The following is a 27,211-nucleotide window of genomic DNA, read 5'->3' on the forward strand; positions in this document are numbered from 1 at the left end:
CCAATTTAGAATCGCCTATCCACCTAACTGGCATGTCTTTGAATTGTGGGAGGAAACCCACGCAGACACGGGGAGAACATGCAAACTCCACGCAGGGAGGACCCAGGAAGCGAACCCAGGTCAGTTAATTAACAGTACAACATATTATGACCTACTTTAAAAAAGTAGTCTTTCTTTGTACTGTGAATTTTATATGACGTCCTGTGCAAACTTAGTCCATTAGAACCTTTTTCCCAATCAATCAATTTAATCAATGAAGTGTTTATATAGCAAACTTCCTAAGAAACATGTTCTTTTTTTTGCAAAACAAAAAAACTACCCTATAAAGGATAAATAACATTCCATCAAAATATCCAGAAAGGAATTCAAATAGGAGGTGCATTAAAGCAAACAGAAGTGTCAAAGAAGTGAAAAGGCAAATATAAATAGTGGTAATATTGAATGCAACTGAAATGTTACTATTTTTGTCAGTGTTTAGGAGGTCTAGAATCTGTCAATAACAGAATAGCCAACAGTTACAACTAATTGGCGTCACTTGCATCTGAGAATGTTTATCAAAAGGTAGCAATTTAAAATGTAAAATTTACAAAAACAAGAGACAAAAAAATTAAGACAATGTTTCAAATCTAGAATGTTTTGGTGATTTTCACAAAAATGTAAAAAGTATATTAGATACAGGAACAAGGTCCACAAGAACAGGACTCTAACAAATATTGTGCAGGGTGGTGTAGTGGTTAAGGCTTTGGACTTCAAACTCTTAGGTCGTGGGTTCAAATCTTGCTGCTGACAATGTGTGACCCTGAGCAAGTCACTTGGCCTGCCTTTGCTCCAATTGGAAAAACAAACAAAAGAGCCAAACCCATCAGGGATGTCATTAGTTATTAACAGGTTAAATAAATAGAACACCTAGTTAAAAAAGAATGAAGATGAAGATACTCCCCATGCTCTTCCTTTCATTTAAGTGTGTCTTCATCCTCAGGGTTTTTCAGGCAGGCAGTGTTGTGTAGTGGGTAAGGCACTAGACTTCAAATTGTGAGGTTGCAGATTAAGACTCCACTACTGACACTGCTTGACCATGAGCAAGTCACTTTAACAAAGCTTTTGCTCCAATTGGAAAAAATAAAAGAAAAGTAACAAATTGTACCATAAATGTTGCAAGTGGCCTTGGAAAAAAACATTAGCCAAATAAGTAAAAAAATGTGGCTGTAGTGTATTTTCTCTGATTGTATACTTATGATAAAATCTTTAACTGTAAAACTGGGCTCAGAATGGAAGGAACAGCATAAGGTAATGGAATGAGTGACTGACAGTGTTGTTGTTCTTACAATATTCAACGAAAAAACTACTAAAAGTGCTCTTACTTGGACAGCTCTGCTATCTCCTCCTCATAAACCTTTCTTCGCTCCACCAGCTCTTCCGGTAGATATTTAGCAATGAGGTCCTCCATTAAAATGGTTTTGCTATACTTCCTCTGTGCCAGGTACTGCAGGAAACATATAAATTCGATTTGAAAATTCGTTTCTCTGTTGCTTTAATATTTCATTACAATGCCCATATTATAGATTAGTAAATATATTTTAGTCTAATGATATCAGCTATTCCAACCCTTTTTCCTACCCACTTACACAGATCAAAAAGGGAGTGGAGAATACTTAATGTGAAGTAATCACTCAATAACACTGACATAGCCAAAAGGCTAGTAACAGTTTAGCACCTTCAATCAGCTGAGGGTTTGCTGGAAATGAAAAAAAAAACTTCTTTTCTCATAAGGTTATTTATTTTTTTAATAAGCAATCATTTTCCCTGTCGTAGGTGGGTTAGGATTTTTAGATTCTTCCAAAAGAGAATAGGACAGCTGATTTAATCTGAGTACATTTCTTCAGTAGGACGGCAATGCTTCTTGCTGTTATTCACTTCAGCAATTTTCTCCTTGGGGTGAGTCTGCTCAGCTTCTCTGCATCTACCTCTCTGTGGTTCTTTTATCAAAACAATGTCACACGTCTTTTCCCATGGTCTTTTTTTTTAAAGACATTTACCTTATTATGTTTGTTCCCTAGTGTCTCTTGCGCTTTTTTACTCTGTGTATCTCTCTACTGATTGATGGTGTCTACTTGAAATTCTGAAACCTTACATCAACAAAGCTGCAGCACAAAAAAAAATGTTTAAAACTGTGTTGATTTTCTGCCTGCTGCCAGAGTGTTTTGAAAGGTGCAAGTTTGTGTGTTCAGTCCAATATGCTCCCTGAAAACAATAATTGTCACTCTTTCAACAGCCACATAGCCACAAACAAATTTTACATGAGGACCTGCTATTTAGTTGGTTTTTTTTGCTGTTTTCATTGTGGACAATGAGAATAAAATTGAGGTTCAAAAATTACTTATAAGTTAATAATAATAATAATAATGATAATTCAATACATTAATAGAGCGCTTTCAAGATACTCAAAGCACTTTACCCAGTGAGGTGGGAGACACTTCAACCACCACTAAAGTACAGCATCCACCTAGATGATGCGACAGCAGCCATTTAGCGCCAGTACGCTCACCACACATTGTGGTGAGATATACTGTAGTTAGCCAGTCAGACAGGAGATGATTAGGGGGCCAGAATGACCAGGCTGTAGTGGACAATTTAGCCAGGACATTTTGATACGCCCTACTCTTTACAAATGATGATCAGGGATCTTTAAAGACAATTGACATTCAGGACCTCAGTTTTACATGAAGGACGGTGCCTTTTTTACAGTACAGTGTCCCCGTCACTGCACTGGGGCATTGAGATCCATGTTAAGACCACAGGGGAGGTGCCCCCTGCTGGCCTCACCAACACCTCTTCCAGAAGCAACCCAAGCTTTTTCCTGGTTAGTCTTCCATCCAAGTACTGACTAGACTTGAACATGCTTATCTTTAGGTTGATGACCTATTCAGAAGTGTATGTGGTATGGTTGCTGGCATGCCTTTGTCACCTCCTCTACTCCTCTTCCAAATATACTTAATCTCTAGCACTTTATGCTACTTTCCCTCTTCTTCATAACCCCTCTGGCCATATCTCACACTACCATCCTACCTTCACAGCCGCACAATCTGTTGATTTCTCTACCTTGCTATTCTGTAGTTCAAACAATCTTTTCACTGGCTATTTAGTCAAGCCATGTTTATTGTTATGCGTACATAGTATTGTTATATCTCTTTTCCGTTTCTCTTTGTCTTTTTTTTGCACTTCTCCATGGCTGCACTTGACCTCCACACTTTTCTTTCGACAACAAGTCCCTAGCACCATCCCCCTTTTATCTTTAAACACTTTCAAAATGTTGTATAAAACTAATGCACCTTTTATAGGCCATATGGTCAATTTTAGCCCACAATTTCCTATTTTGCTATACAATGCTTTTATTGTTACACATTAGGTTGCAATGTAATTTTTCACAATGGGGCTCATAAGGCTTTTTAAATTTGAAAATTTGAACTAAATGTTTAATCATCTAATAATTTCACATTGATCAAGACACTTCATTCAAAGAAATATAAATCCAAGAAAAGGGGACATGTTTATATTCAACTCGAATCTAATCTAAACTCCATAAGATGAGAATTATGTAGTGTTATACTACATACCAGTATTTAAGACAATTTTTTGCAATTATGCAGTTCCAGAACAATTTACAGACAAGACACACTGAAATAGAGATCCAAACTCTCTGCAAATACATACCTCGGAGAAGCCCTCTTTGCACAGAGGACACTGGGGATTATGATCCAGACATCTTTCTAGGCATTTCAGACAGAATGTATGACCACAGGGTGTTGTAACAGGTTCATAGAAAAGCCTAAAGCATATCAATGAGAGAAAGAAACAATATCTTGCAACAGATAACAGTAGGGTCATTGAACATCTGAAATAAAGGATAAGGGCAATATAATTGTCACTGAGAAGATTTTACGTTGAGAACTGACAATTGCTGCATGTATGAGATCATGTATGTGTTCAGGGATGAAAGCAGGTCTTGGATACCCCTCCTAGTCACAAAAAGCCGTGTTTCCAAATTTGACCTATGTATTACAGAATGTTGGCTTTTACAATGTAGTAGTAAGGTGTTGTACTGTGTTAGCCATTATGGATACAATGAGAAGTCAAGCAGAATGACACCTTTTATTGGCTAACTATTGCCTGAAGATGGGGCCTGAGTTACCTAGAAACTTGCATACTGTAATCATTTTAGTTAGCCAATAAAATGTGTTATTCTGCTTGACTTCACATTAGCTTTTAAAACCAAATAGTTGTTCAGAAAGTAAAAGTATAATACTGTTCTGCTTTCAAATTGTGATATATTAGTAAACCACAGCAGTGATTCAAACCTTATCTTACTCAGGTTCTTGTATAATACAAGGAGATTCTCTAAAAAGAGGCCCCGAATATTCTGTTGTAACTCTTGCTTCACACTTAACAAATTGGTGATCCAATAGGTTCGCACCATGAAGACGCACTGCCTAATACTGTACACCACCATCCTGATGAGAAGTCAAGTGACTGAGTGAAGGGGTACGGGCGGTATGCACCCAGAAGCTGCAAACGGAGGTTAAACGTCGCAACAGCTGTCCGGTGCCTACCTCATCGCTCAGGTGCAAGGGTATTGTGGCTTGTTTGAAGCTCCATATACTGAGGAGCACATTGCACACTGTTTTGTTCAGATTGCTTTGTCCTAGCGAGAGTTATTACAGAATATTCAGGGCTTCTTTAGAGTGAATCTCACTGTTTGTTCAAAATAATTTTGATGCTACAAAACTCTGATTTCATACTGTTTTCTGACCACTTTTCCTGGTGAAGGCCACCATGGCATCAAACTGACTTGATCATGTCAGATGTCGCCAAACCTATCAATAGTCTCCAAAACTTTGTGGAAAATTCCGAGGTGTTCCCAGGCCCAATGGGGACATATCACATCTGCAGTGCATCTTGAATATGCCCATAGGGCCTCTCAAATTGTATCAAGCTGAATAGAAAGAAGGCATTCAAGGATGGCCTCATTAACAAAGCCTCTCCTCTCAATCCATAGGTCCTTCTGTTTGCTGTGTTCCTATTCCTTTCACAGACACTGAAGCTGCATCTGTTGTGTTCCTATCCCTGTCATACAGAGTGAACCCAGCAACCCTGTGCAGAAACTAATGGTTATAAACTCCTGACGTGCCAAGATGTGCTTTAAATTTCCACACAATCTTATTCTCTGGCTCCTCTTCATAATGGACTTCATTTCTGAGAGGTACACGGGAACATACTGCTTTATGCTGCTTCTAGACCTGAACTGTAAATCAGATTGTCAGAGATTTTAGATGCAAAGATCAATATCAGGCTCAATATAAGAAAAAGTCATTCTATTTAAGTGCTCAGTAGGCGAGAAGGAGAACAGAAACTTCACCAGCTGGAGCATAGACCTAAGAGAAACAAGAAGAGTAGAAGGGTAGACCACTGACCTCGATGTAACCTAATGGCATAGCTAGTATAAGAGATATCTCAACAGAAGGAAATAAATTTGTGCATGAGCACATGAGCCTGTCCTAGAAGCATCTTTGATGGGGTGCTAACCGATCAGAATAGAGCTATAGAGTAAGCAATTAATCTAACACGTATATTTTAGATATCAAGGGATGAACCAATGTGAACAGAGAGAGGAGATGCAAAACCAAGCAGACGCTGTCTACGTTCAGATTTCAACTTGTTTTCCAAGAGGTATAAGGTAGAAACACTAACCTCCATAGTACTAAGTTGTACATTTATAGCAAATTGTAGGGTAACAAGGTAGCATAGGGTTTCTTACTAGTTACTCCAAGGACCTACATATTGTCTGTGTGGTTTGCACATTCTCCCGGTTTGCAGGTTTACTGGTTACACTAAAACTGGCCAGGTGTGTATAGATGTGCGTGTGTGTTTGAGTGTGTCCTGCGATGGACTGGCATGCCATCCAGGGTTAATTTGTATTTTGCATCCAACGCTGATTATGTGGACTGTGGCTCCCAATAACCTGTACTGGATAAGTAAAAGAATGAAAAAAAATACATGACTACTACGGAAACTAATAATTAAAACATTACACTTCAGTGATTTCAAGCAACACAAAGGTAAATCAGGTATCTTTGTTCATCTTTTAAATTTTAAAAGTGGTTTTTCATAATTGTAGTATTATTTGCATGTCTTCTTCTACACCGTTAAACTCTTTTACAGCTTTCACAGTATACTTAGAATTGGAAATCCATACACTTCCTGCTGTTTCAAAAGCTATAAGCTTAAGCCTACTGATAAACACAATAAGTAGCACTGCTGCAGCTTTAGAGCTAATGAATCTCTGGAGGAGGAAATGGAAATTTATGACAATAAGTGGATACCTCATGCACAGGGGGCACTCCAGGTCACTGGCATCTATCACAGGGCTGCACCGGGAGGGCACTTCGTTCAGCGCTGACTCTGTGAATGAAAAGATTGAATAACATGACACATTCATTGATCCATTTCAAGAACCCTACTGTCAAACGCCTCTCATCTCTACACCCAACCCAGCAATTTTCAGTGCTTGGCTAAAGATTATTTTAAGAAAAGTGCAATAAACTAACTACATTAGGACAATTGATTTTACAAGTTTAAGTGGCTATGGATTTAAAATACTTTGAGATGAAGAAAAATTGTATTATTTGAAAGGCCATAGAAAAGTAATTTTACAACAAGATCGGGCACTCCTTTGATTTGCTTCATAAGAATATCTAATATTTAGATTGCTGAGGGAATGGGATCATCCAATTTCAAAGGATTTTCAGTGAGTCTTATCCAGACATCAAGAAGTAGTCTAATTCATTAACAAGTGAGGCCAATGCAGACATACACTGGCAGACAGTGTGGGGTAATGATGAAGGCCTGGACTTTAAACATCAAGAATCAAGGTTCAATTTGTGCCTCTTGTTCAGTGTGTAATCCCAAGCAAGTCAGCTTGTGATACAATTGTAAAAATGTATATACTGTATCCTGGGTTTGTAAGTCATCCTGGATGAAGGTGTCAGGTAAATATACAATAAAAGATGAAGTTTTGATGTAAAGAATGTAAATAATGGCAAGTCAACTGCCCAATGCTATGTTTTTATCTTTTCTAAAAACAAAAAAACAAAAATATTCACACATAGTCCATAGCTACTCCTGCTTCCCACAAATAAATAGTTTGCAATCTGAGGTGTAGCAGGAATGTGGAGCAAAGCTGTGATATGTATGATATAGTACTGGCCTGCTCTCTTCTAGATTGTTCTAATGTACTAATGTAAAGGCCCAGTGTAAATGGTTGTTAAACCTTTCAGGCATATGATCTGCCTTAGCCTTAGAAAACTCTACAGTGGACAGAAACATGCAAAAGCAGACTATACTAGATGTTATAAAAGAGTGCCCCATGTATTATAGGATGTTGAGGCCACAGCTTTACTGGTTTGCTATAAGATAAAATTGCCAAGTTGATATAAAAATGGCCATTGCACCAGCTCTGATTAAATGGCACACTAGAGATCCAGCGTGTTAATGGACTTCATGGAGAACTAAGCTGAAGATTTAGGTAAACACCATGTCTCTGACCTCCATGCTGTGTTGAGCTGGTTTATAAAGAGCTTTGTGCCATTATGCCCATGATATATCTCATACAATGGGAGAAGCACATGACTTTGATGTTCTCTGCAAATAGAACAAATGCCTCCATAACATTCAGGTAAATAACGTGTCTTGCTTGTTTAGCTTTTATTGTGTTCATATCCCACTCTGCTGACAGCTCAAACATTCAAATACTTATTCAACATACAAGAAACAAATGAGGAAGCTAGACAAGAGAATAAGCTCATCATTTTACCAAGCTTTGCATGTTTACTAAGCACTCCTAAGCCATATGCAGTCTCTTCATCTTCAACATTGTGCTTCCTTTTTCTGCTAAATTCACATGGATGGTGATCTTCCTCTATTCCTACTGCTTGGCTTCGGTCTTCTGAAGATATGGTGCTCGTTACCTCAAAAGCCTTTTTCAGACTGACCGATAGGAGTTTTCCTTGAGATGACAGGAGGCATCGTTTTTTGAAATGTTCCTGTTAAAAAGTAAACCTGATCAATCTACCTAATGTTTAAACAGCTCACAACACAAAGACGCTTTACAAAGTAAACAAATGTAAAATCCAGGTGACAAATCAATCTGCTGCTTACATTATGCAAACCTGAAGGTGTGCTGCTCTCCCACGTTAGGGTGTGCTGTGTGCCTTCCTTCAATCTTGCTCGAGGTGAAAGGAGGCGCACGCAGTCTGGAATTCTTTCCTGAACGTCCTCTGGGACTGGAGCAAAGAGACCACTCAGAAGCTAAAAGCAAATGAAAAAACTGTATAACTGCCCAGTGCTATGAAAATTCTTTTAAGTCAACTGACATTAGAGTTATAAAGCCAACATTTTAAGGTGACTATCCCTCTCAGAGAAGAGACAAACATGGCAGTTGAGATGTATAGCATGTCATTGCAACTAGCAAAATGTAGGAAATGAAACAAACGGATCCACAACTGACATACAATCCTACTGCTGTTGCATAGAATGACATTGCATTCTAAGAATCCTGCCATTTTTACTGAATTGTTTATATCTGAAAAAATTAAACATGTTTACTGACAAAGAAAATGGTAAACTGTTTAACATTTAGGTACTATACGTTTAAGTAGCCACAGCCTTTCTAAAGAAACATCAAGCCATTTTCTGCTTGGCTGAATGTGAGGGGTACATGATGTTGAAGTGGTTTCAACAAATAATCCAAATGACTGTAAGTGACATAAAGTAAGCCAATAATGGCTGCCTTTTTCATGTACCTTCTGAGCTTCCAATTTTGCAATCTTGTTTTCAGGGTCCAAGGCTATGCAGAACAGGTATTCGGTTAAAGCTTCTTCACTTTTACGAAGAAAAGTCAGTGCCTGTGCTCTTCTTAAGTGTCCCTTTAAAACATAAAATACACATTGTTAAACAAGACAGACAGTTGAGAAATGTGAGACGTAAAAGATATCTCTAACAAAGACCCACATATGTACTAGAAATATTACTGCAGTGACAATAATGGCCTTATTTGGTCACATCCCAAGCTATTTAAACAATTAGGCTTTTTGGTAACACAAGACAGGAATGGTAGCTTTCGAGAGAAAATCCTCAGAATAGAAACTAGACCCTTTTGTGGACACAAAAGCCTCCCAGGTTATTAGAAAAAACTAAAGAGGCTTAATCCTTACATTGAGAGTGCACACATACTTAAGGAAACACTAAAAGGAAGTCTTCAGCCTAATCGGGTTTACTCCAGGTCATTTGACAGTTGACACAAATGTTTCTGTGCTAAGAGCTGCTAATGCATAGACCTAATTAGATAGATAGATAGATAGATAGATAGATAGATAGATAGATAGATAGATAGATAGATAGATAGATAGATAGATACTTTATTAACCCGGGGAAATTCACATAATCCAGCAGCAGTATACTGATACAAAAAAACAATATGATCCACTGCATCCACTGAACAGTGTCATCTCCAGACAGAGGAGTAGCTTCAGTGACAGACTTTTGTCACTGTCCTGCTCCACTGACATACTGAGAAGATCGTTCATCCCCCACACTATGTGACTCTTCAATTCCACCTGGGGGAGTAAATGCTAACATCATTTTTTTTTTATCACTATCAGGTACAATTGTGGCCACTGAAGTCTTTCTTAGTTCAACCTAATGAAGTTCAGGGTATTATACTCTAAAAAGGAAATGTAATCAGTATTGTAAGTAATTTCACTAATACTGGCTCTGAATTATTTAATTTATTAACCCATCTTTCAAATGTCAGTTTATCAGGTTCAATGCAAAATATAAATATATATACATTTAAAAAACAGCAAAAAAACATAAAAGTATCACATAATATAAACACGGGCAGTAGCATGAAAAAGTAAGCACACTTCATGAGAAGATTTGTCTTTTTTATGTTTCTGAACAAAATGCTTTTTGATTGTCATATCACGAACACTGATAGGTAAAGGTGACCTAATGTTAAAAATAGAATTGGAAAATAACACATTTTGCACTTATTTTTATTACTAAATTAATAGAAATGCAGTTTCCTTCTGTAAAAAAAAAAAAACAGTACAACCCCTACCTTTATCATTGTATCAAATGCCTAAAACTAGAATTATATGCAAATGATTAGAACATCATTACGGAGTAATTTGGAGGGTCTTATTTTTAAATCAGAAACCTAGAGTGAGGTTTGGTCTGAGCAACTGAGGTATGTGGCTTCAGTATACTAAGATGAAAAGAGCTTTCTGATGCCCTAAGAAGAAACGCAATTGATGCCTGTAAGTCGGGAGAGAGGTTTCAAGATATCTGCAGCTATTTGTACTCAATTACTCCACTGTCAAAATGGGGAAAATTCCAAACTACTAACAGTCTATCATGACCAAGTCATCCTAGCAGATACAGTTCAAGAGCTGATCGATGAATGATTTTTAAAGTTTCCAAGAACCCTAGGACAAAATCAAGAAAGTTACAGGCAAATTTTGCCTCATTTAATGTCAATACGCATGAGGTGACCACCCAAAACAGACAGCACGACTTTGCTCTACATAATCTCAAAAAAAAAAGAGATGCATGGCTGCAGCTTGCCAGATAACACCTATTTGAACAGGACTAATGAAACTATTTGCTAATGTGCAAATGAGACAACACCAAAAGTTATCTTTGGCAGGAGTCCAAACTCTCTTTGACCAAAAGTAACTCATATCAACTGGAAAGTATGGTGGTAGAAGCAATACCTGAAGAGGAACCAAGTTACTGGCAGTGCTCTATTTATGGAGATACAGTGACATTTGATCAAATAGTTTTTCCCTGTCAAGATTTCTGAAGTGGTGTCGGTACTCCCTGGTATGCTAACAAAAGGTGCCAGTACAGTGAAGCTTAGATTGTTGTGTCATTGTAATACAATGATAGTCGATTGAAGAGCCAGGGTTGAGGGGTTCCTTCTTGAAATTTAACAAAGATGTTCCAGTTGTCACCGCTACCCTAAGAAAAAGTGTAAGTATTCTATGTTGAAATTGGAAGAGGTGCTGTTACTACATACTGGTGAACACTGGCCCATTTCAAGCACTAGGTAGAAGCATTATGGTCTGGAACAGCTTTTATGCATCAGGACCTGGTCAGAGTCAACCATAAATTCCACATTGTACAGTAAGTACTTGAGGAGGTTGTGCAACCATCAATCAAAAAGCTGAAATTGAACCATCAGTGAAGCTTAAAAAAGACAAGGACCCAAAACATTCAAGAGAATCCAACAAAGAATATCTCAAAAGAAAGACATGGGGGACTATGAAGTTATTATTGGGCCACTTTCTTAATCATTTTTTCATCAATCAAGGATAATGTCATTCACCAGTGTTTTGATTCTCACAGTGAGTTTGTGTAGCCACCATGTATTTGACAAAGCAAACCACAAAGCGTACACTTCCCCATCTTAATGATATCATCTTGTATGCATGAAGCAGCCTTTACATTTTCAACATCATTTTCTGCTACCAGGCAGTAACAACAAAGCTACAGTACACAATTTAAGAGATATTTGTATTTTAAAAAAGACACTTTCAATCGATGATCAATTTAGTGTTAGTCTGACCCAAACACAAATACTTACATACATGGTGGCATACTTTACTTTAGGAATCCATTATAAAAAAATGTAACAACAGTCTAAAACAAGTTATGAGCTATATTACTAACATTAATAAATTATCATTAAAAATAATACTCTTGAAATATGTTACTGCCATTTTCCATTTTCTGATATCCTATTAAAATGACATATTTCATTTTATAAAATTCAGACTGTTAAAAGCTGCCTATTTTAGATTATGATTTACCCTGTTTTTTTACATGAAACATATATTAAAAGAAAAGTTATGTTAGAAGTTGATATCACTTCATTGCATGTAACACAAGATCAAGGCAGACTTAGGAACATTTTATTGTGAATCTGCATGGCTACATGTCTTAATACAGCATAACAACAACAAAGCCCCCAAAAAACAGCAGAGAGTGTACCTCAGCCTGAGCCAAACATGGCGCCAAGAGCTCTGAGACAGTAGAAGCACTTCCATCGTACTTTTTATTGTGGCAATATTAAAACTATTTATTGTACTTTGATGCATACATAGTACAACTGCATAATATTGTAGATTAATAGACAGGATGAAAAATGTAGCATGAATTAAACATTTCAGCTATAAAGGATCTTTATCATAAAATTATTATGGCTATAATTTCAAGTGCTGGCCTGTTTCCCAGATTTAAACAATGTACACAAAATAGTAAAGATGTAAGCAGAGGGCAGATCATACTGGATATTAATAAGATTGTCTCCTGTGGGCATTTGTTTCATCTGTTCATTTTCTAAACTTGTTATTTCCAAGCATCCAACAGGAAAAACCAGCCCTGGAACTTATAAACTTATTAGAAAACTAACTTGACATGGATATCTTGGAAATGTGGAGAAGGTGAAATGCTATACAGGCATTAATGGGCTAAAACTCAGTCCACTTTATTGGAGAAATGAGACAGGAACAGGCACCTCCTGGACCCTGTAATCATCAGATGTGACTGTGTGCAGAGGGTGCAGACCTATAAATACCTGGGAGTGCAGCTGGATGATAAATTGGAAAGGACTGCCAATACTGATGCTCTGTGTAAGAAAGGACAGAGCCGACTATACTTCCTTAGAAAGCTAGCGTCTTTCAACATCTGCAATAAGATGCTGCAGATGTTCTATCAGATGGTTGTGGCGAGCGCCCTCTTCTACGTGGTGGTGTGCTGGGGAGACAGCATAAAGAAGAGGGACACCTCACGCCTGGAAAAACTGGTGAGGAAGGCAGGCTCTATCGTAGGCACGGAGCTGGACAGTTTGACATCTGTGGCAGAGCAACGGGTGCTGAGCAGGCTCCTGTCAATCATGGAGAATCCACTGCATCCACTAAACAGTATCATCTCTGGACAGAGGAGCAGCTTCAGCGACAGACAGCTATCACTGTCCTGCTCCACTGACAGACTGAGGAGATCGTTCCTCCCCCACACTATGCGACTCTTCCAATTCCACCCGGGGCTTAACGTTAACATTATACAAAGTTAGTGTCTGTTATACCTGCATTTTTATCACTCTTTAATGTAATATTGTTTTTTGTCAGTATGCTGCTGCTGGAGTATGTGAATTTCCTCTTGGGATTAATAAAGTATCTATCTATCTATCTATCTATCTATCTATCTATCTATCTATCTATCTATCTATCTATCTATCATCGATTCATTAACTATTTACCATGACTCTATTTTGCCAAGGGGGAAAAAAAAGCTTATGGGATCGAAAGGTGTACCAGCACCTCCGAAAAACATACACATGTATCCACTCTAGAAGTATGTAGTTCCCCGAGTTACATAGGTAAGTAGGTAAGTGGCATAATTGCTAGTCTGGCTTCTGTGTCTTCCAGATTTTCACTTGCTCTAAGCCACCAGGTGGCACTATCATGCTAACTATAGTAGAAAGGGAAATAAAACCTTACAGTAACCCCCAGGGTCAACATTTTGAGATTGGGACAAAAACTGTGGTCTTCACCTGATTAAATAAGGGAGGTCAACAAATTTGGCATAGATTGGTCCAGCACCGTGAATATATACACATACAGTGATTTTGAGCTTTATAAATTAGATATACAAGACCATTTCACTGCATCTTATACACCTGTTTAATGATTTAAACCTCTTGAACTTGAACTTTATATTATACTAGCCATGTGCGCCCAACTACGTTGCACGTGTTAAAGTTGTCTGTGAAGGGCTCCCTGTTTAAACGCGGCTGCCAGTCGTGAACTGGGCCCTTCGTTGCACAGCATTATGATTTTTTTTTTAAGGGAAACAAAATTACAAAAGAAAACCCTTGGATATTGATTCGATGGGAACGGCCTACTCAGAATAACTGTCCGAATCGTAATTATGTGGTGGTGTAGGAGCATTTCTGCTTCTGTCCGTTCACAGTCTGTCTCGTTTTCATGACGCTGTCGTTTCCTCTCACGATCTCTTCTCAAACTTTCTCCAGTTTCGCAGGTTACTTTGTGGCAATCCAAAGAGTAAGGCAATATACACGGAGCAATGGTTATAAAAGGGGGACACATAGGTATCCAGGCTCTTAAAAGCTTAAATAGGGATCACTTCACTGACATGTGAGCAAGCCACAGTACAACTGTGAGACGCGCAGCACTCGCCGGCTACAATGTAACAATAATAATTTCCGGAACGTGCTGTTACGTTGTCATTCATTTTACCCACTGTCTTTCTTTCATTCATATGTTATGTAGGCACGTATTTTTTATCTTCGGCAATCTCATTCTCTAACCAGGCCTCAGGAGCTAACCAGCATAACACTGTCCACCACCCCTTTCGTTATTCCGGCACATTGTTGACATCCGTGAGTGACAACAACGTACTAAACTAGAAGGTGGTCTACGCATGCGTGAAATTTGCAGACAAGCAAAGATCAAGATCTAAATGAAGATGTCTTTAGTTAATTTAAAGCACAACAATTTGTTTAGTTTGAATGTCTGTGTTTTGAGGTGTGACTGGAGTACTACAGTCTTCAGTAGTATAAGCCTGGAGGAGATTCTTAATGCAATGCCTATGTTTTAGCTGTCTCTCTACTGCCATCTAGTGCTTCTTCTTCTAATTCATTCGCGGACAAACAAAGATCAAGATCCAAATGAAGATTATATATAGAGATAAACATTAGGATGTTTTTCTTTACACAAAGAACAATAGACACTTGGAATAAGCTACCAAGTACTGTGGTAGACAGTAAGACTTTAGGGACTTTCAAAACTCGACTTGATGTTTTTTTGGAAGAAATAAGTGGATAGGACTGCTGAGCTGTTGGACTGAATGGCCTATTTTCATCTAGAGTGTTCTAATGATTAATTGTAATTGATTATATATATATATATATATATATATATATATATATATATATATATATATATATATATATATATATATATATATATATATATATAAATGTATATACAATGCATATATGCCTATGTATATGCACTGCATAGTAAAATAATTGTGTGGTGTAAAGCATGTACATGCATCTCCATTTCTGCATTAACCAAAATAAAAAACACTCACCTTCAGTGAAAGTGGCTGCAGAAAACATGCAATCTCAGCATCATTTAGTGCATTTTCATATTTTTTCAAATTACAATTTATTTGTGACCGGTTGCTAAACAGTACATGGTCTCTGGAAGCTGAAAGAAAACATACAAAACATTAAGGTATATAAACAGAAATGGCAATTGAGTGAATAAGCATGCCCTCAGTAAAAGACTTCTCTATGAATGTAAGGAAATATAAAAGTACAGTGAATTCTGAAACATAGCTGCAAATTTGATTTACAGTAACACATCCACATTTTCTCTTGCTGAGGCATGATGACGAGCTTTAGGTCTCATGACAGTATTATCCCACTTGGCTGTCACAATCATTTAGACATAAACTGCTAAAACACTTCTGAAAAGCCTATTAGATCTCATTTCATTTCTGGATTTGTTAGAATGAAACTTCCACTCATTCCGGCAGGAATTTACTCATGATGGGGTGAAACAAGAAGTCTTTGATTAGGGTTTTATCTGCCATGCACACATTTTTAAACACTGTAACATATGGCAATGACATCTTGCACAGCACTCATGAGTTTTCTGTAAGAACACTATAGAGCTGGTTAACTAAAAGCATTAAATAAATATATATCTAACAAAATTCAAGCAGTTTGAAGAGTACACATCAAACACACTGTAAATACAGCCATCCATTTTCCAACCCACTGAATCTGAACACAGGGTCACAGGGGTCTGCTGGAGCCAATCCCAGCCAACACAGGGCACAAGGCAGGAACCAATCCCGGGCAGGGTGCCAACCCACTGCAGGACACACACAAACACACCCACACATCAAGCACACACTAGGGCCAATTTAGAATCACCAATCCACCTACCCTGCATGTCTTTGGACTGTGGGAAGAAACCCACGCAGACATGGGGAGAACATGCAAACTCCACGCAGGGAGGACCCGGGAAGCAAACCTGGGTCTCTTAACTGCGAGGCAGCAGCGCTACCACTGCACCACCGTGTCGCCCTCAACCCATTCAAGACTGAGAATAAAATAAGCATCAAATAAAAAACTGCAAGCCTTAAACAAAGAGACAAAAACTTAAAAAGTAGCAAAATTAGTGTTTTAATTTCATGCTTTCATAGAGAAAGGGCATAAAAAAAGTTGCTGATAGAATGGGACCCAATGGTGACCAAGGCTGGACAACAGCAAACAATATCAAAATCATCCATGAAAAAGTCTCTACTCGTGTTGCATACATGACTAATGAATGAGGTGGAGAGACAGATCTTCAAAATTCAAATTCAATTCAAAAGCGTGTTAAGAGGCTTCCTGTTGGTGGACTACTTTCATTTTCCAGGGGTATTCATTTACTAATATTTTAGCAAAAAATGCACGTATTTTGCAAGTTGGGAGCATACAGCTGGACGACTTCATATTTGGATTATGCAACACAAGTAATATGAGATTTGTTTTCTTGAATGTTTATGAAATTGTTTGCTGATGTCTAGCGTTGGTCACAATCGGACTGGGTGCAACGGGTGACACCTCAGCAGCACACTTGTTGGATGGAATGGAGCAGTGTGTGGTTTTTTACAGTGGCTAAAATACCAATCCTGCCACCAACCCCGAAATGTTTCCTTGCAAGTTGGAGGACCTGCCTGCAGGGCTGGATGCAGATTAATGTCATACCTAGGTCTGAGCAATTGCAGGTTATGGGCCTTGCTCAAGGGACCAATGGAGTGGAATCACTTCTGGCATTTATGGGATTCCAACTGGCAACCTCTGGTTGATTAGTAAACATCATATACAGATGTTTTAGGACGACGTTCGCAGTGCGCTCACATATGCATATTTACAGGGTGATTGTGATTTATAATCTGTAGAAATGTTTATACACCAGTTTTTAAAAATATCATTTTTGCATATATTTTCACACTCAGATTCATGCAGTTTTATAAATGAAGGCCCAGAGCAGTTTAGATTCACCAATTATACTAAAACGCATACGTTTGGGATATAAAACTATGAAAACTAAGAGTACTAGACAGAAACCTCATGCAGACAAACAGAAACTGGGTGCAAACCACATTGACAATTACCTACTGTATGTGGGTCTGTAGCCTAGAACTCTGGAACTCCTGTGCCATTCACATTACATTAACCCATTGAAAATGAAATTTAAAAATACAAGGTGCACCTTCTAAAGTATGTATGTGTACATAAAACAAAATCCAAAATGAATGATGAGAACATGTAGCTTAATTGTGTTTGGCAGGATGCTAATTTAAAAATAACCTGGCTCTAGATGTATGGTGCAGAGATGGTGGTATTGTGGATTACATTGAAAATATACTGGGGAGGAGAGAATCCGCTGGTTTGAAATATTTCCTACTGAAACAATGAAATGAGTTCAACTTGATTCTTTCCAAAGATAGATATATACATACAGGTATACATACAATATGCATAAACTAATGACATGCAAACCAAATGAAACACAACTTGTATAATGTCCAAATAAATAAAGTTTTTTTCTGGGTGAAGTTATTGAACAAAAGATTTTGTCTCTTTTTTGCAGAAAACTCTAAAAATGAAGTGGCTTTCTCAAAAAGTGATCCTTTTGCCTTATTAATTTCATTCTATGTATACATTTTTTTATAGAATAGCACTCCTAGGCCAGCTCATTCTGATGTGTTTCTATTTTGAGGATCTGGCTCAGGATACGGCAGTTTATGTAATCAAGTGGGTCACCCAATAAGGTTAACAGACGCTGTTATATCACCAGTAGCTAATAAGAAAGTTTGAAAAATAATGCAGTCAATCAAGTGAGTATAATGTATTTCCTTATGGAAGGAAATTCAACTTATTCATCTATGTATCTGTTACATATATACAGGTATATATGTGCAGCATGTCTAAAACGTTCTTATTCTCTTTGTGTGCCTTTTGCTGAAAATGAGTAGTACTTCCAAACAAGCCAGATGGCTGAGGTCTGGCAGGGTTATTGACAGCCTGCTTAAACCAACAACAAAAATCCCCCAGCCTGTATTTACTGTAACAAGACTCAAAAAGTTTCCAGTGTTTTCTTTTGAACTGATATTTAGTATCCATCTACTCACCTATTTTCAAACTACTCTTTATGCACTTCAGGGTTGCTGAAGCCCCAGTCCATCCCTGCAACCCTGAGTGAAAGGCAGGAATCTGCCATATGCATGGTGCCAATCCATTGCATGACATGCTCACATCAGGTCAATTTACAATTGCCAGTTGGCCTAATTTGCAGAACTTGTACAAAACGTAATCTTGAGAGCAATCCCCAAGTAGACATGTGTACAAATACCATGCAATATGAAGGCCAGGATTTGAACCTAGGACAGAGGATTGCAGCACTATCCACAGCCACAGTGTCTTCTAATTATGTAATATTTGCCAGAGGTCAACAAATTGGACAAGGAAACTAAACACAAATCTGATATTATTTTTCCCAAAGATGAATCTAACTAAGATCCATGGTAACATACTGTATTTTCTTTTCTTATGAGAGGTATTAGATTCCAGCATCCAGTGCCTGTGGCTTGAGGACTTCTGCTCTTTAGGGTGATATTTCTTCCAAAATCAATAACAAGCATCAGTGGTTTTACAGGGATATTCTGAGCCTGAGGATATCAAAGAAAAATGTCTAAGAAAAAGAAAGTTGGATCCATTAGGCAGCATGCTAGTGTGGAGTAAAGGAATTGTTGTGTCACATAGCTCTGACAGTAGATGAGGGGTCTTGAACAGTATATGCTCTCTGACCACTTATCAACCACAGCCCAAAGACATGTGGAGAGGTCATTTAGCAACTCTAGATGTATTTAGGGTTGTTTTCTGCCTTGTACTTGCTACCGCCAGGAGAGAATCAATCTTCCCCAGCTCATTACTACAATAAGTGGTTTCAGAAAACATACGGATGTAATGTCAGACTGATGATGTGTAACAGAAGTCACGGAGAACCATCCTGCTGAGAGGAAAAGGCACCCTTTCAGACAAACGTCCAAATGATCACTTGAGCTAAAGGCTCAGCTGGAACTCTTCACATGGAGAGAAGACTTGAGTTTGTGCCCTGGTGCCCAGTGGTGATGGCACTTGTGCAAAGACAACCCAGTTACAAATGTAAGACATTGGATACGCTCACATTTAACATTTTTGTCATTATAGCTTAATAAATAAGACAGTTTGAGACTTTTTCAGCCTACAAGTCAAATATAAATACCACAATGAAACACTATGCCAGACAAAGACAAGCTTAATTACTAGTTTTTAACAAAAAGCCCTTTCATTTGTGTGATATTTTATTATCTACCACCAACAGTGCTATGAAATGTCAGCACAGTCAGATGAGATGATTACAGATAAAATTCAAAACCCTATATTCTATACCTCCGATCTTTCCATCCATCGATTTTTGACCCATTTATTCAATTCACGCTTTCACAGATGTGGCGTTTAACCAGGCACCAGTAGGAGCAAAGCAGGAATCACGCCAAGACTGCTGAGCTGGATATTACAGGGCTCGATGAAATGCTTCCAAGTTGAGACAAATGAACAACAAAAAAACTTGACAGCATGCCTTTGGCTTGTTGAATAAAACAGAGGTCATCAAAAGATCACCAAACAGGGGACCAGGCATTGTAAGGAAGCATTGCTATGGACCTGCTGTCTGTGCACTGCTATGTAAAAGCATTTGTTGATATGCTGAACTGCAAAAGATGCTATCTACTGTATATACACACTGTATATATATATATATACATATATATATATATATATATATATATATATATATATATATATATATATATATATATATATATATATATATATACACTCTGTCACACACGTGCGATGTGGACCAAGTGGAGATAATTAACTGCCAAGCCAGGGGGAGGCAGGGCATTCTAAACCTATTTGTGTTATCTCTGCAGGCCAAATACGGGAAAACCTGTCACTTCCAATTCTGTCGCCGAGACTGATGTGACTTCCGGTTCAGGTGCCCAGACTGACATCACTTCTGGTTCACGGCATATAAAACCTCCATCTTTCTAAAACTAACACACCGTTACAACACCACCACCAGCTTGATCCATAGATACAAGGCAGGATGAATCCATGCTTCATGCTGTTGATGCCAAATTCTGACCCCACCATCCGAATGTCACAGTAGAAATTGAGACTAAACAGACCAGGCAACGTTTTTGTAGTCTTCTATTGTCTAACTTTGGTGAGCCTGTAATGATTGTCAGTTTCTAGCCTACTCAGGGTGAACCAATAATGGATGGAAGGGGGAATGGATATTATAAATAGTTCATCCCACAGGGAAAGAAGTGGCAGTACAGACTAGATCCCAGTTTGGAAACACTCACACTTGCCTTGTTGTGCAAAAGGGTGACTCTGTGGGGGGTCCCTAGGTACTGCAGGAAGGGCACAAGGAATGGTCCTCCATATTCTGGGGAACTTCCATGTGACCCAAAAGGGCTTCCATTGTGCAATGCCATGGCATCGGATGTACTTTTTGGTCCTCCATAAAAGGAGGCTGTCTCACCAAGACAGCGAGTCAGAGTCAGGTAGTAGAGGGAAATGCTAGCCAAGAAGGAATGGAAGGTGACATAAGATACATATGTTTATTTATACTGTGATAGACTAAGTTAAGCCTGTCAAGGTATTTTTATAAAATAACTATCATATTTTAACTTATAATTGTTTCTGGCTGGAATTATTCTGGTGTATTATTATTCTTTTAAATTATTATTTATTCTTATAAATTATTCTTTGATTTATGTGGGGACGATTCCAGTTCGGCACAAAGACGATTCTTCATGTCGTCAGTTTGCACACTTCTCGATGGTCCAGGATTTTTCGGGTGATTTTCTATGTAATAAACTTAATAAGTTATAGCGTAATGAAAATTGCATAATTAGATCTGGACCACCCTATATATATATATATATATATATATATATATATATATATATATATATATATATATATATATATATATATATATATCTCGATATATATCTGGTTTGTGGTGGGTTAGCGAGTCGGCAAACATCTGCCACATCCTCTCAGTTGCGAGAAACAGCTCATAGATATGTTATACATTATCTGCCAAATAATACAAAAAGTACACAACACGTGTTTTGCCCTTATTGGGATTTATCAGGTGTATGCACTTTGGCATCCCCTTATGGAGATCAAACCTCAGACGTCAGCGCCTAAGGGAAAGCCTCTGAAGTTGAACCACGGCAGCTGATTCACTTATTTGTCAGGGTGAAGATTGGAACACAGTATTATATTCTTAGTGTTGAATGCAAAAGTGCATGCACCTGACAAGTCCCAATAAGGGCGAAACACGTATATGTATACACAGTGTATATATATATATATATATATATATATATATATATATATATATATATATATATATATTTTTTTTTTTAAATATACATGTTAATAAAAGGACAAGTGCTGATTATGTGTATCAGCCATTTGGTATGGGATCCATAAAAGCAGTGCCAATGTTTGAGATGTGTCACCTGTTGAAATGAAAAATACACTGCATTTTATTACTACATGCATTACAAATACTGTACATTCCAATAGATGGTGCACTGCAAACAATAATGCTTAATAAGATGAGGTCTATGTTGATTACTTAGATATCACCCCATCTTAGAAGGCAAGCACAACTACTATATACTGTATATAAAATGCTAAGGAATGTCCATCTGTCACACAATAACTCACAAACTACTCAGGCTAAAACATTGACCTTGGTCTTAATTGAAAGCTTATGACCTGATGCATGCAGCTTGAGATGGGTTCACATTTTTCTTACGGCAAACTCATTAAAAAGGTGACATGGCAAAAAGAAAAAGAAAAGCAGCAACATCTGCTCAGCATGAAGTAAATTACAGAGACCAATTACACAGTAGGAAGAAGAAGAATGATCACTGTGGCATCCACTGACCATCAAGCACATATTGTACGGCAATCTGCTGATACTCATGAACTACCTGGGTCCTTCATCTTGGTCTTAATCGAAAGCTTATGACCTTGTATATGTTCTGCAAAATCAAAGAATTTCAGGTTACATCAACCTCAAAAAAGTAAAATGAGCGACTAAGTGACATGGCAGAAAGATAAGTGGTACGATCTGCTCAGCATCTTACGGGTGCACAAAAAGTTTCTTGTAGTGAAAACTCCATGCAAGCTCATCTATTAATAACCCCCAGGACATGTTACATATGTCTTCCAAATTCAGAATCAAGTTTAAGTTTTTTAATCATCAACCATGACAGGGAGCTCCATAATGGGAAGAAGGAAAAAGAACAGCAGCAACACGCTTGCTATATTTGAACCAGATTTATTTGTGGACCAGAGATCCACTTGTTTCCTATTTGACAAATCAATGCTTATTTATTTAACCTTTTTCAACTCTTTTAAGTGAAAACTTTCCTGACAGAATAAACTTCTACCAAATATTCTTCTTCTTCATTTGGCTGCTCTCGCTGGGGGTCGCCACAGTGGATCATCTGTTTCCAAATCTTCCTGCACTCTGCATTTTGCTCCATTATATAAACCATCTGCATGTCCACTCTCACCACATCCATAACCCTCCTCTTAGGCCTTCCTCATTTCCTCTTACCTGGTAGCTCCATCTTTAACATCCTTCTCCCAATATACCCAGCATCTCTCCTCTGCACACATCCAAACCAACGCAATCTTGCCTCTCTGATTTTGTCTCCCAACCGTACAACTTGAGCTGACCCTCTAATGTACTAATTTCTAATCCTATCCATCCTCATCACACCCAATGCAAATCTTAGCATCTTTAACTCTGCCACCTCCAGTTCTGTCTCCTGCTTTGTGGTCAGTGCCACCGTCTCCAACCCATATAACATAGCTGGTCTCACTACTGTCCTGTTGACCTTCCCTTTCACTCTTGCTGATACCCGTCTATCATAAATTATTCCTAACATTCTTCTCCACCCATTCCAACCTGCCAGCACTCTCTTCTTCGCTTCTCCTCCACAATACCTGTTACTCTATATTGTTGATCCCAAGTATTTAAACTCACCTACCTTCGCCAATTCTACTCCCTGCATCCTCACCATTCCTCTGTCCCCTCTCTCATTCACACACATGTATTCTTTCTTGTTCCTACTGACCTTCATTCCTCTCCTCTCTACAGCATATCTCTACCTCTCCAGGGTCTCCTCGACCTGCTCCGTACTCTCACTATAGATCACAGTGTCATCCGCAAATAAACCCTCTTAATCCACTAACTTAAGTCCTTTTTTAAAAATATGGGGGCAGGGTGTAAAAACTTCCTTTCAAGCCTTAAATACAGCAGTTCTAAAATAAGACTGAAGAAGATTAATTGCAGTAAGAAAAAAATTAAGGGCACACCTGATAAAAAAATCCTTACAATGACTACAGCGGTAAATAAAGGTGTTGTTTTCAGTAACATTTATGTCCTGTTAATGGAGGACTTGTAAGAGATGCCACAGCAAAATACATGCAATTCCAGCGATAACTGACTAGGTTAGAAACTGTGTTTTATATTGGGTCTGTCTTACAGTAGGAAGTTAATTCTAAAACCAATGAGCTGAACTGCAGTTGAATTGAATAAATCATGTTCCTGAAGTAAGTTATAATGTTCTTTGAAAAAAATGGACTGTAAGAAGGTCAGGTTTTTTTTCTTTTTTTGCCCAGTTGCATTTTTCTTATATTTGTGAATTTGATTTCACTTTATCTAATCAAGCATGATATGTTGAGGCTATTGAAGAAATCCCACATCCATACATACATTTATTTCCTGAATCAAGTTCACTGTTTCGGACAGCTGGAGCCTATCTATCTATCTATCTATCTATCTATCTATCTAATCTATCTATCTATCTATCTATCTATCTATCTATCTATCTATCTATCTATCTATCTATCTATCTATCTATCTATCTATCTATCTATCTATCTATCTATCTATCTATCTAAGCAGCACCAGGTGCAAGTTAAACAGCAGCTGCAGAGAGAGCTCCAGTTCATTGCAGGGCACGCTTACTAGGCTTCAAACCTAACCTGTAGACAGTGTCTATAAAAGAGTATTCACTCCTTAAGGAACTTATGGCCGGACTTAAAAAGGCCTGATCAGCCATAATCTTCATACAACCTGAGACAGCTTCAGCTGTTTTGCAAAGAAGAAGAATAAAAAAAAACAGCAGTGTCCAGATGTGCAAACCCGATCGAGACCTGTGCACACTGACTCCAGACTGTCATGGCTGCCAAAGGTGCATCTACTAAATACAGATTCTTATATGATCAATTACTGTAGAGTGTGTTTGTATTTGTAATGAATATAATTAATTTATACATTATTATGTATTAAATTAATAAATGTATATATTAATTACTCTTTTGGTTTGGTTGTGCTGTGGAAACCACTGCCTAACAGCTCAGTGGATCTGAGTTCAGTGCCTAGTTTTCCCTCACTGTGTCGGGTTTGCATGTTCTCTCTGTGTTCACCATGGTAGTTTTCAAAGGGTACTCTGGTTTGCTCCCATATTCCAAAGACATGCATGTTGGCTTACTCAGTGTCTAAGTGTGAATTCGAGGAGATGTTGTTATGAACTGGTGCTTCATTCAGAGGTGGTTCTTTTCTTGTGCTATCATGACAGGCTACACACTCCTAGGCATAAAAACATCTTTCAATTTTGGAAAGCTTCTGCAACAACCAAGTGAGCACATAGTTTGGATGCCTCAGTTTGAAAATACAAATTTAAACAAATGACGTTCATGCACTTAATTCTATCATTTTATTCATTTGCTTTTCCCAATCCAGTCGTCTGATGTCTAAACCTAACAAGTATTTTTTTCTGTTAAGATTTATAAAAATCCACTTATATTGCATTCTTCCACCCATTATCAAAACCATTTTATTCAGTGCAGGTTTAAGGATGCCTACGTATGCAATGCCAGGCACAAGCAGGGACTAGCCCTGGGTGTTTATATTAATATTTTACGTAATTTACATTACAATATTCTTATAGCCAGGGGCAGTAAGTGTTTCTGATGACAAGAATGTCACTTGGCCAGAAGGTTAACCATCCCTGAAGTTGTCAGAGTTGCCCTGTGGGAGAGATCTTTTTTCATTACGGCACTGGATTATTCATACATTCACAGAGAAACTGCCATTCAATCACCATTTAAACAAGATGATTTGCAGCCAATAACAAAACAGTTACTAATCATCAGCAGCATACACACATAATCCATAAAAATACATAATGCATGTTAAAGCTACCCCAGCGTTAGTGCAGCGTCGACTAATAAATGAGTCAAATAAAACATTCTCATGGTGAAACTCCACCCCAATCCACTGTTTTCTAATCTGTACAATAAAACATTGTTCCTTAGACTGACAAGAATGTAATGTGAGCAGTGGCTGGCCAGGTATCTTACTGAAGTCTTACTTGCACAGTAGCAGGCAGTGTGGTATAATGGGTAAGACTTTGGACCTCAAATTCTGAGATTGTGGGTTCAAATCTCATTACTGACACCATGTGACCACGAGAAGTTACTTCATCTGCCTGTACACCAACTGGAAAAAGAAATGTAACCAATTGTATCTCAAGTGTTGGAGGTCACCTTAGATAAAGGCATCACAGCCAGGGCCGTCTTAAAAGCATCATAGGCCCCCGTTTTGTGAGGAAAACAGAAACATACATAAGCATCAAAACAAATTGTGGGCCCCTATGCTCCTGGGACCTCTGGCCAGTACCTATTGTGCCCATATGTTAAGACGGCCCAGGCATCAGCCAGATAATAAATAGGAATAATGAGTCATGCGTGGGACTCAAACTATGGAAAAATCTAGTTTTCATTTCAGCTCCGTAACAGCTAAACCACCAGCCTTCAAGAGAAACCCAAAAATAAAGACAATACAGATCAAAAGAAGATCTAACACAGCTCTCTAAAATTTAGTAATAGTGCTGTGCTCAAATAAATTTCCTTCATACTAGACAAACGTTCTCATAATCTGGGTAACTGAATATTATTACTAAAATACAAAACTGACACAAAAAGAGATAACTTATCAGGAAGTTGGTACTGCTGTTATGTAATATTTAATGACTGGTGTATATACTAAAACATATTAGTTAAATGTATCGGTATCACATTTGTTTTCGGTAGAACTTGGAAATAAACACAAATGATTTTGCCTTGGAATTCAAGCACCGAGCCTACACACCCAAGAAAAATCTGTTAACTCCACATAGATAGTGGCTGGACTCACAGTGAACCCCGTCTGGCGACTCTTAATGAGCACCGTTTAACTCATGTCTATAAATGAGCTCCTTGCCTAATCGGCTTTCCTGTTCAGTTATTTCTGCATTGAGAGTTGCTTGCACTGTGATTGTTTTTACAGTACTGCAGATTTCTATTGCAGTCCGTGCCGCGTGAATGTGTTGTGGGCAGGAAGGGAAACACTTGTTTCCCGGTGGGAAATTTCACGTGAACCCCCGATCACAGTGTCAGCTGCCAGTGGGACAATTCCGAAATATTCGAATAAGCCAAGCTGCCAAACACTGACCGTTCACCCCATTCAAGATTATAAAATAACATCCTGGTTAGAAAGCAATGGCATTTCTGTGGTGAAATTGTATTTGGAGCGATGCGATTCATCATAAGTTTATCTGTAATTGCTTAAGCGCTGATCAACAGAGCAAATCCACAGCGATCTCGCGTTTCTCCCAAAACGCCGACATCTAACGAAGTGGGATGGTGAGACGTCAAGTGATATCTCTGACAATTCCCTTACCACGTGAATTGAGCATCATTTCTGCCTGAAAATAGATGATGATGTCAACGGTGGGAATGTGTGAATGACAACCTACTCATCAGAGTTGCAGACGTTACTCGTCATTCTATCCGCCGCGTTAGCAGTACACA

The 27,211-nt window shown here is 38.2% G+C and overlaps 1 protein-coding gene across 2 annotated transcripts in view; it reads right to left on the reverse strand.

Annotated features, from left to right (window-relative positions):
• The window catches only part of LOC120537372 (LON peptidase N-terminal domain and RING finger protein 3-like), a 48,342-nt gene that overhangs the window by 16,291 nt on the left and 4,840 nt on the right, over positions 1 to 27,211 (reverse strand). For both annotated transcript variants that reach the window (XM_039766272.1, XM_039766274.1), the window contains exons 2-8: positions 15,235 to 15,353; positions 8,856 to 8,978; positions 8,212 to 8,361; positions 7,868 to 8,096; positions 6,378 to 6,456; positions 3,712 to 3,826; positions 1,362 to 1,483 (exon numbers count right to left, since the gene is read on the reverse strand). In XM_039766272.1, the coding sequence (XP_039622206.1) occupies positions 1,362 to 1,483; positions 3,712 to 3,826; positions 6,378 to 6,456; positions 7,868 to 8,096; positions 8,212 to 8,361; positions 8,856 to 8,978; positions 15,235 to 15,353 (937 nt within the window). The remainder of the gene's footprint in view (positions 1 to 1,361; positions 1,484 to 3,711; positions 3,827 to 6,377; positions 6,457 to 7,867; positions 8,097 to 8,211; positions 8,362 to 8,855; positions 8,979 to 15,234; positions 15,354 to 27,211) is intronic.

The sequence above is a fragment of the Polypterus senegalus genome, chromosome 10 (genome assembly GCF_016835505.1).
Source record: "Polypterus senegalus isolate Bchr_013 chromosome 10, ASM1683550v1, whole genome shotgun sequence".
Classification (NCBI taxonomy): domain Eukaryota; kingdom Metazoa; phylum Chordata; class Cladistia; order Polypteriformes; family Polypteridae; genus Polypterus; species Polypterus senegalus.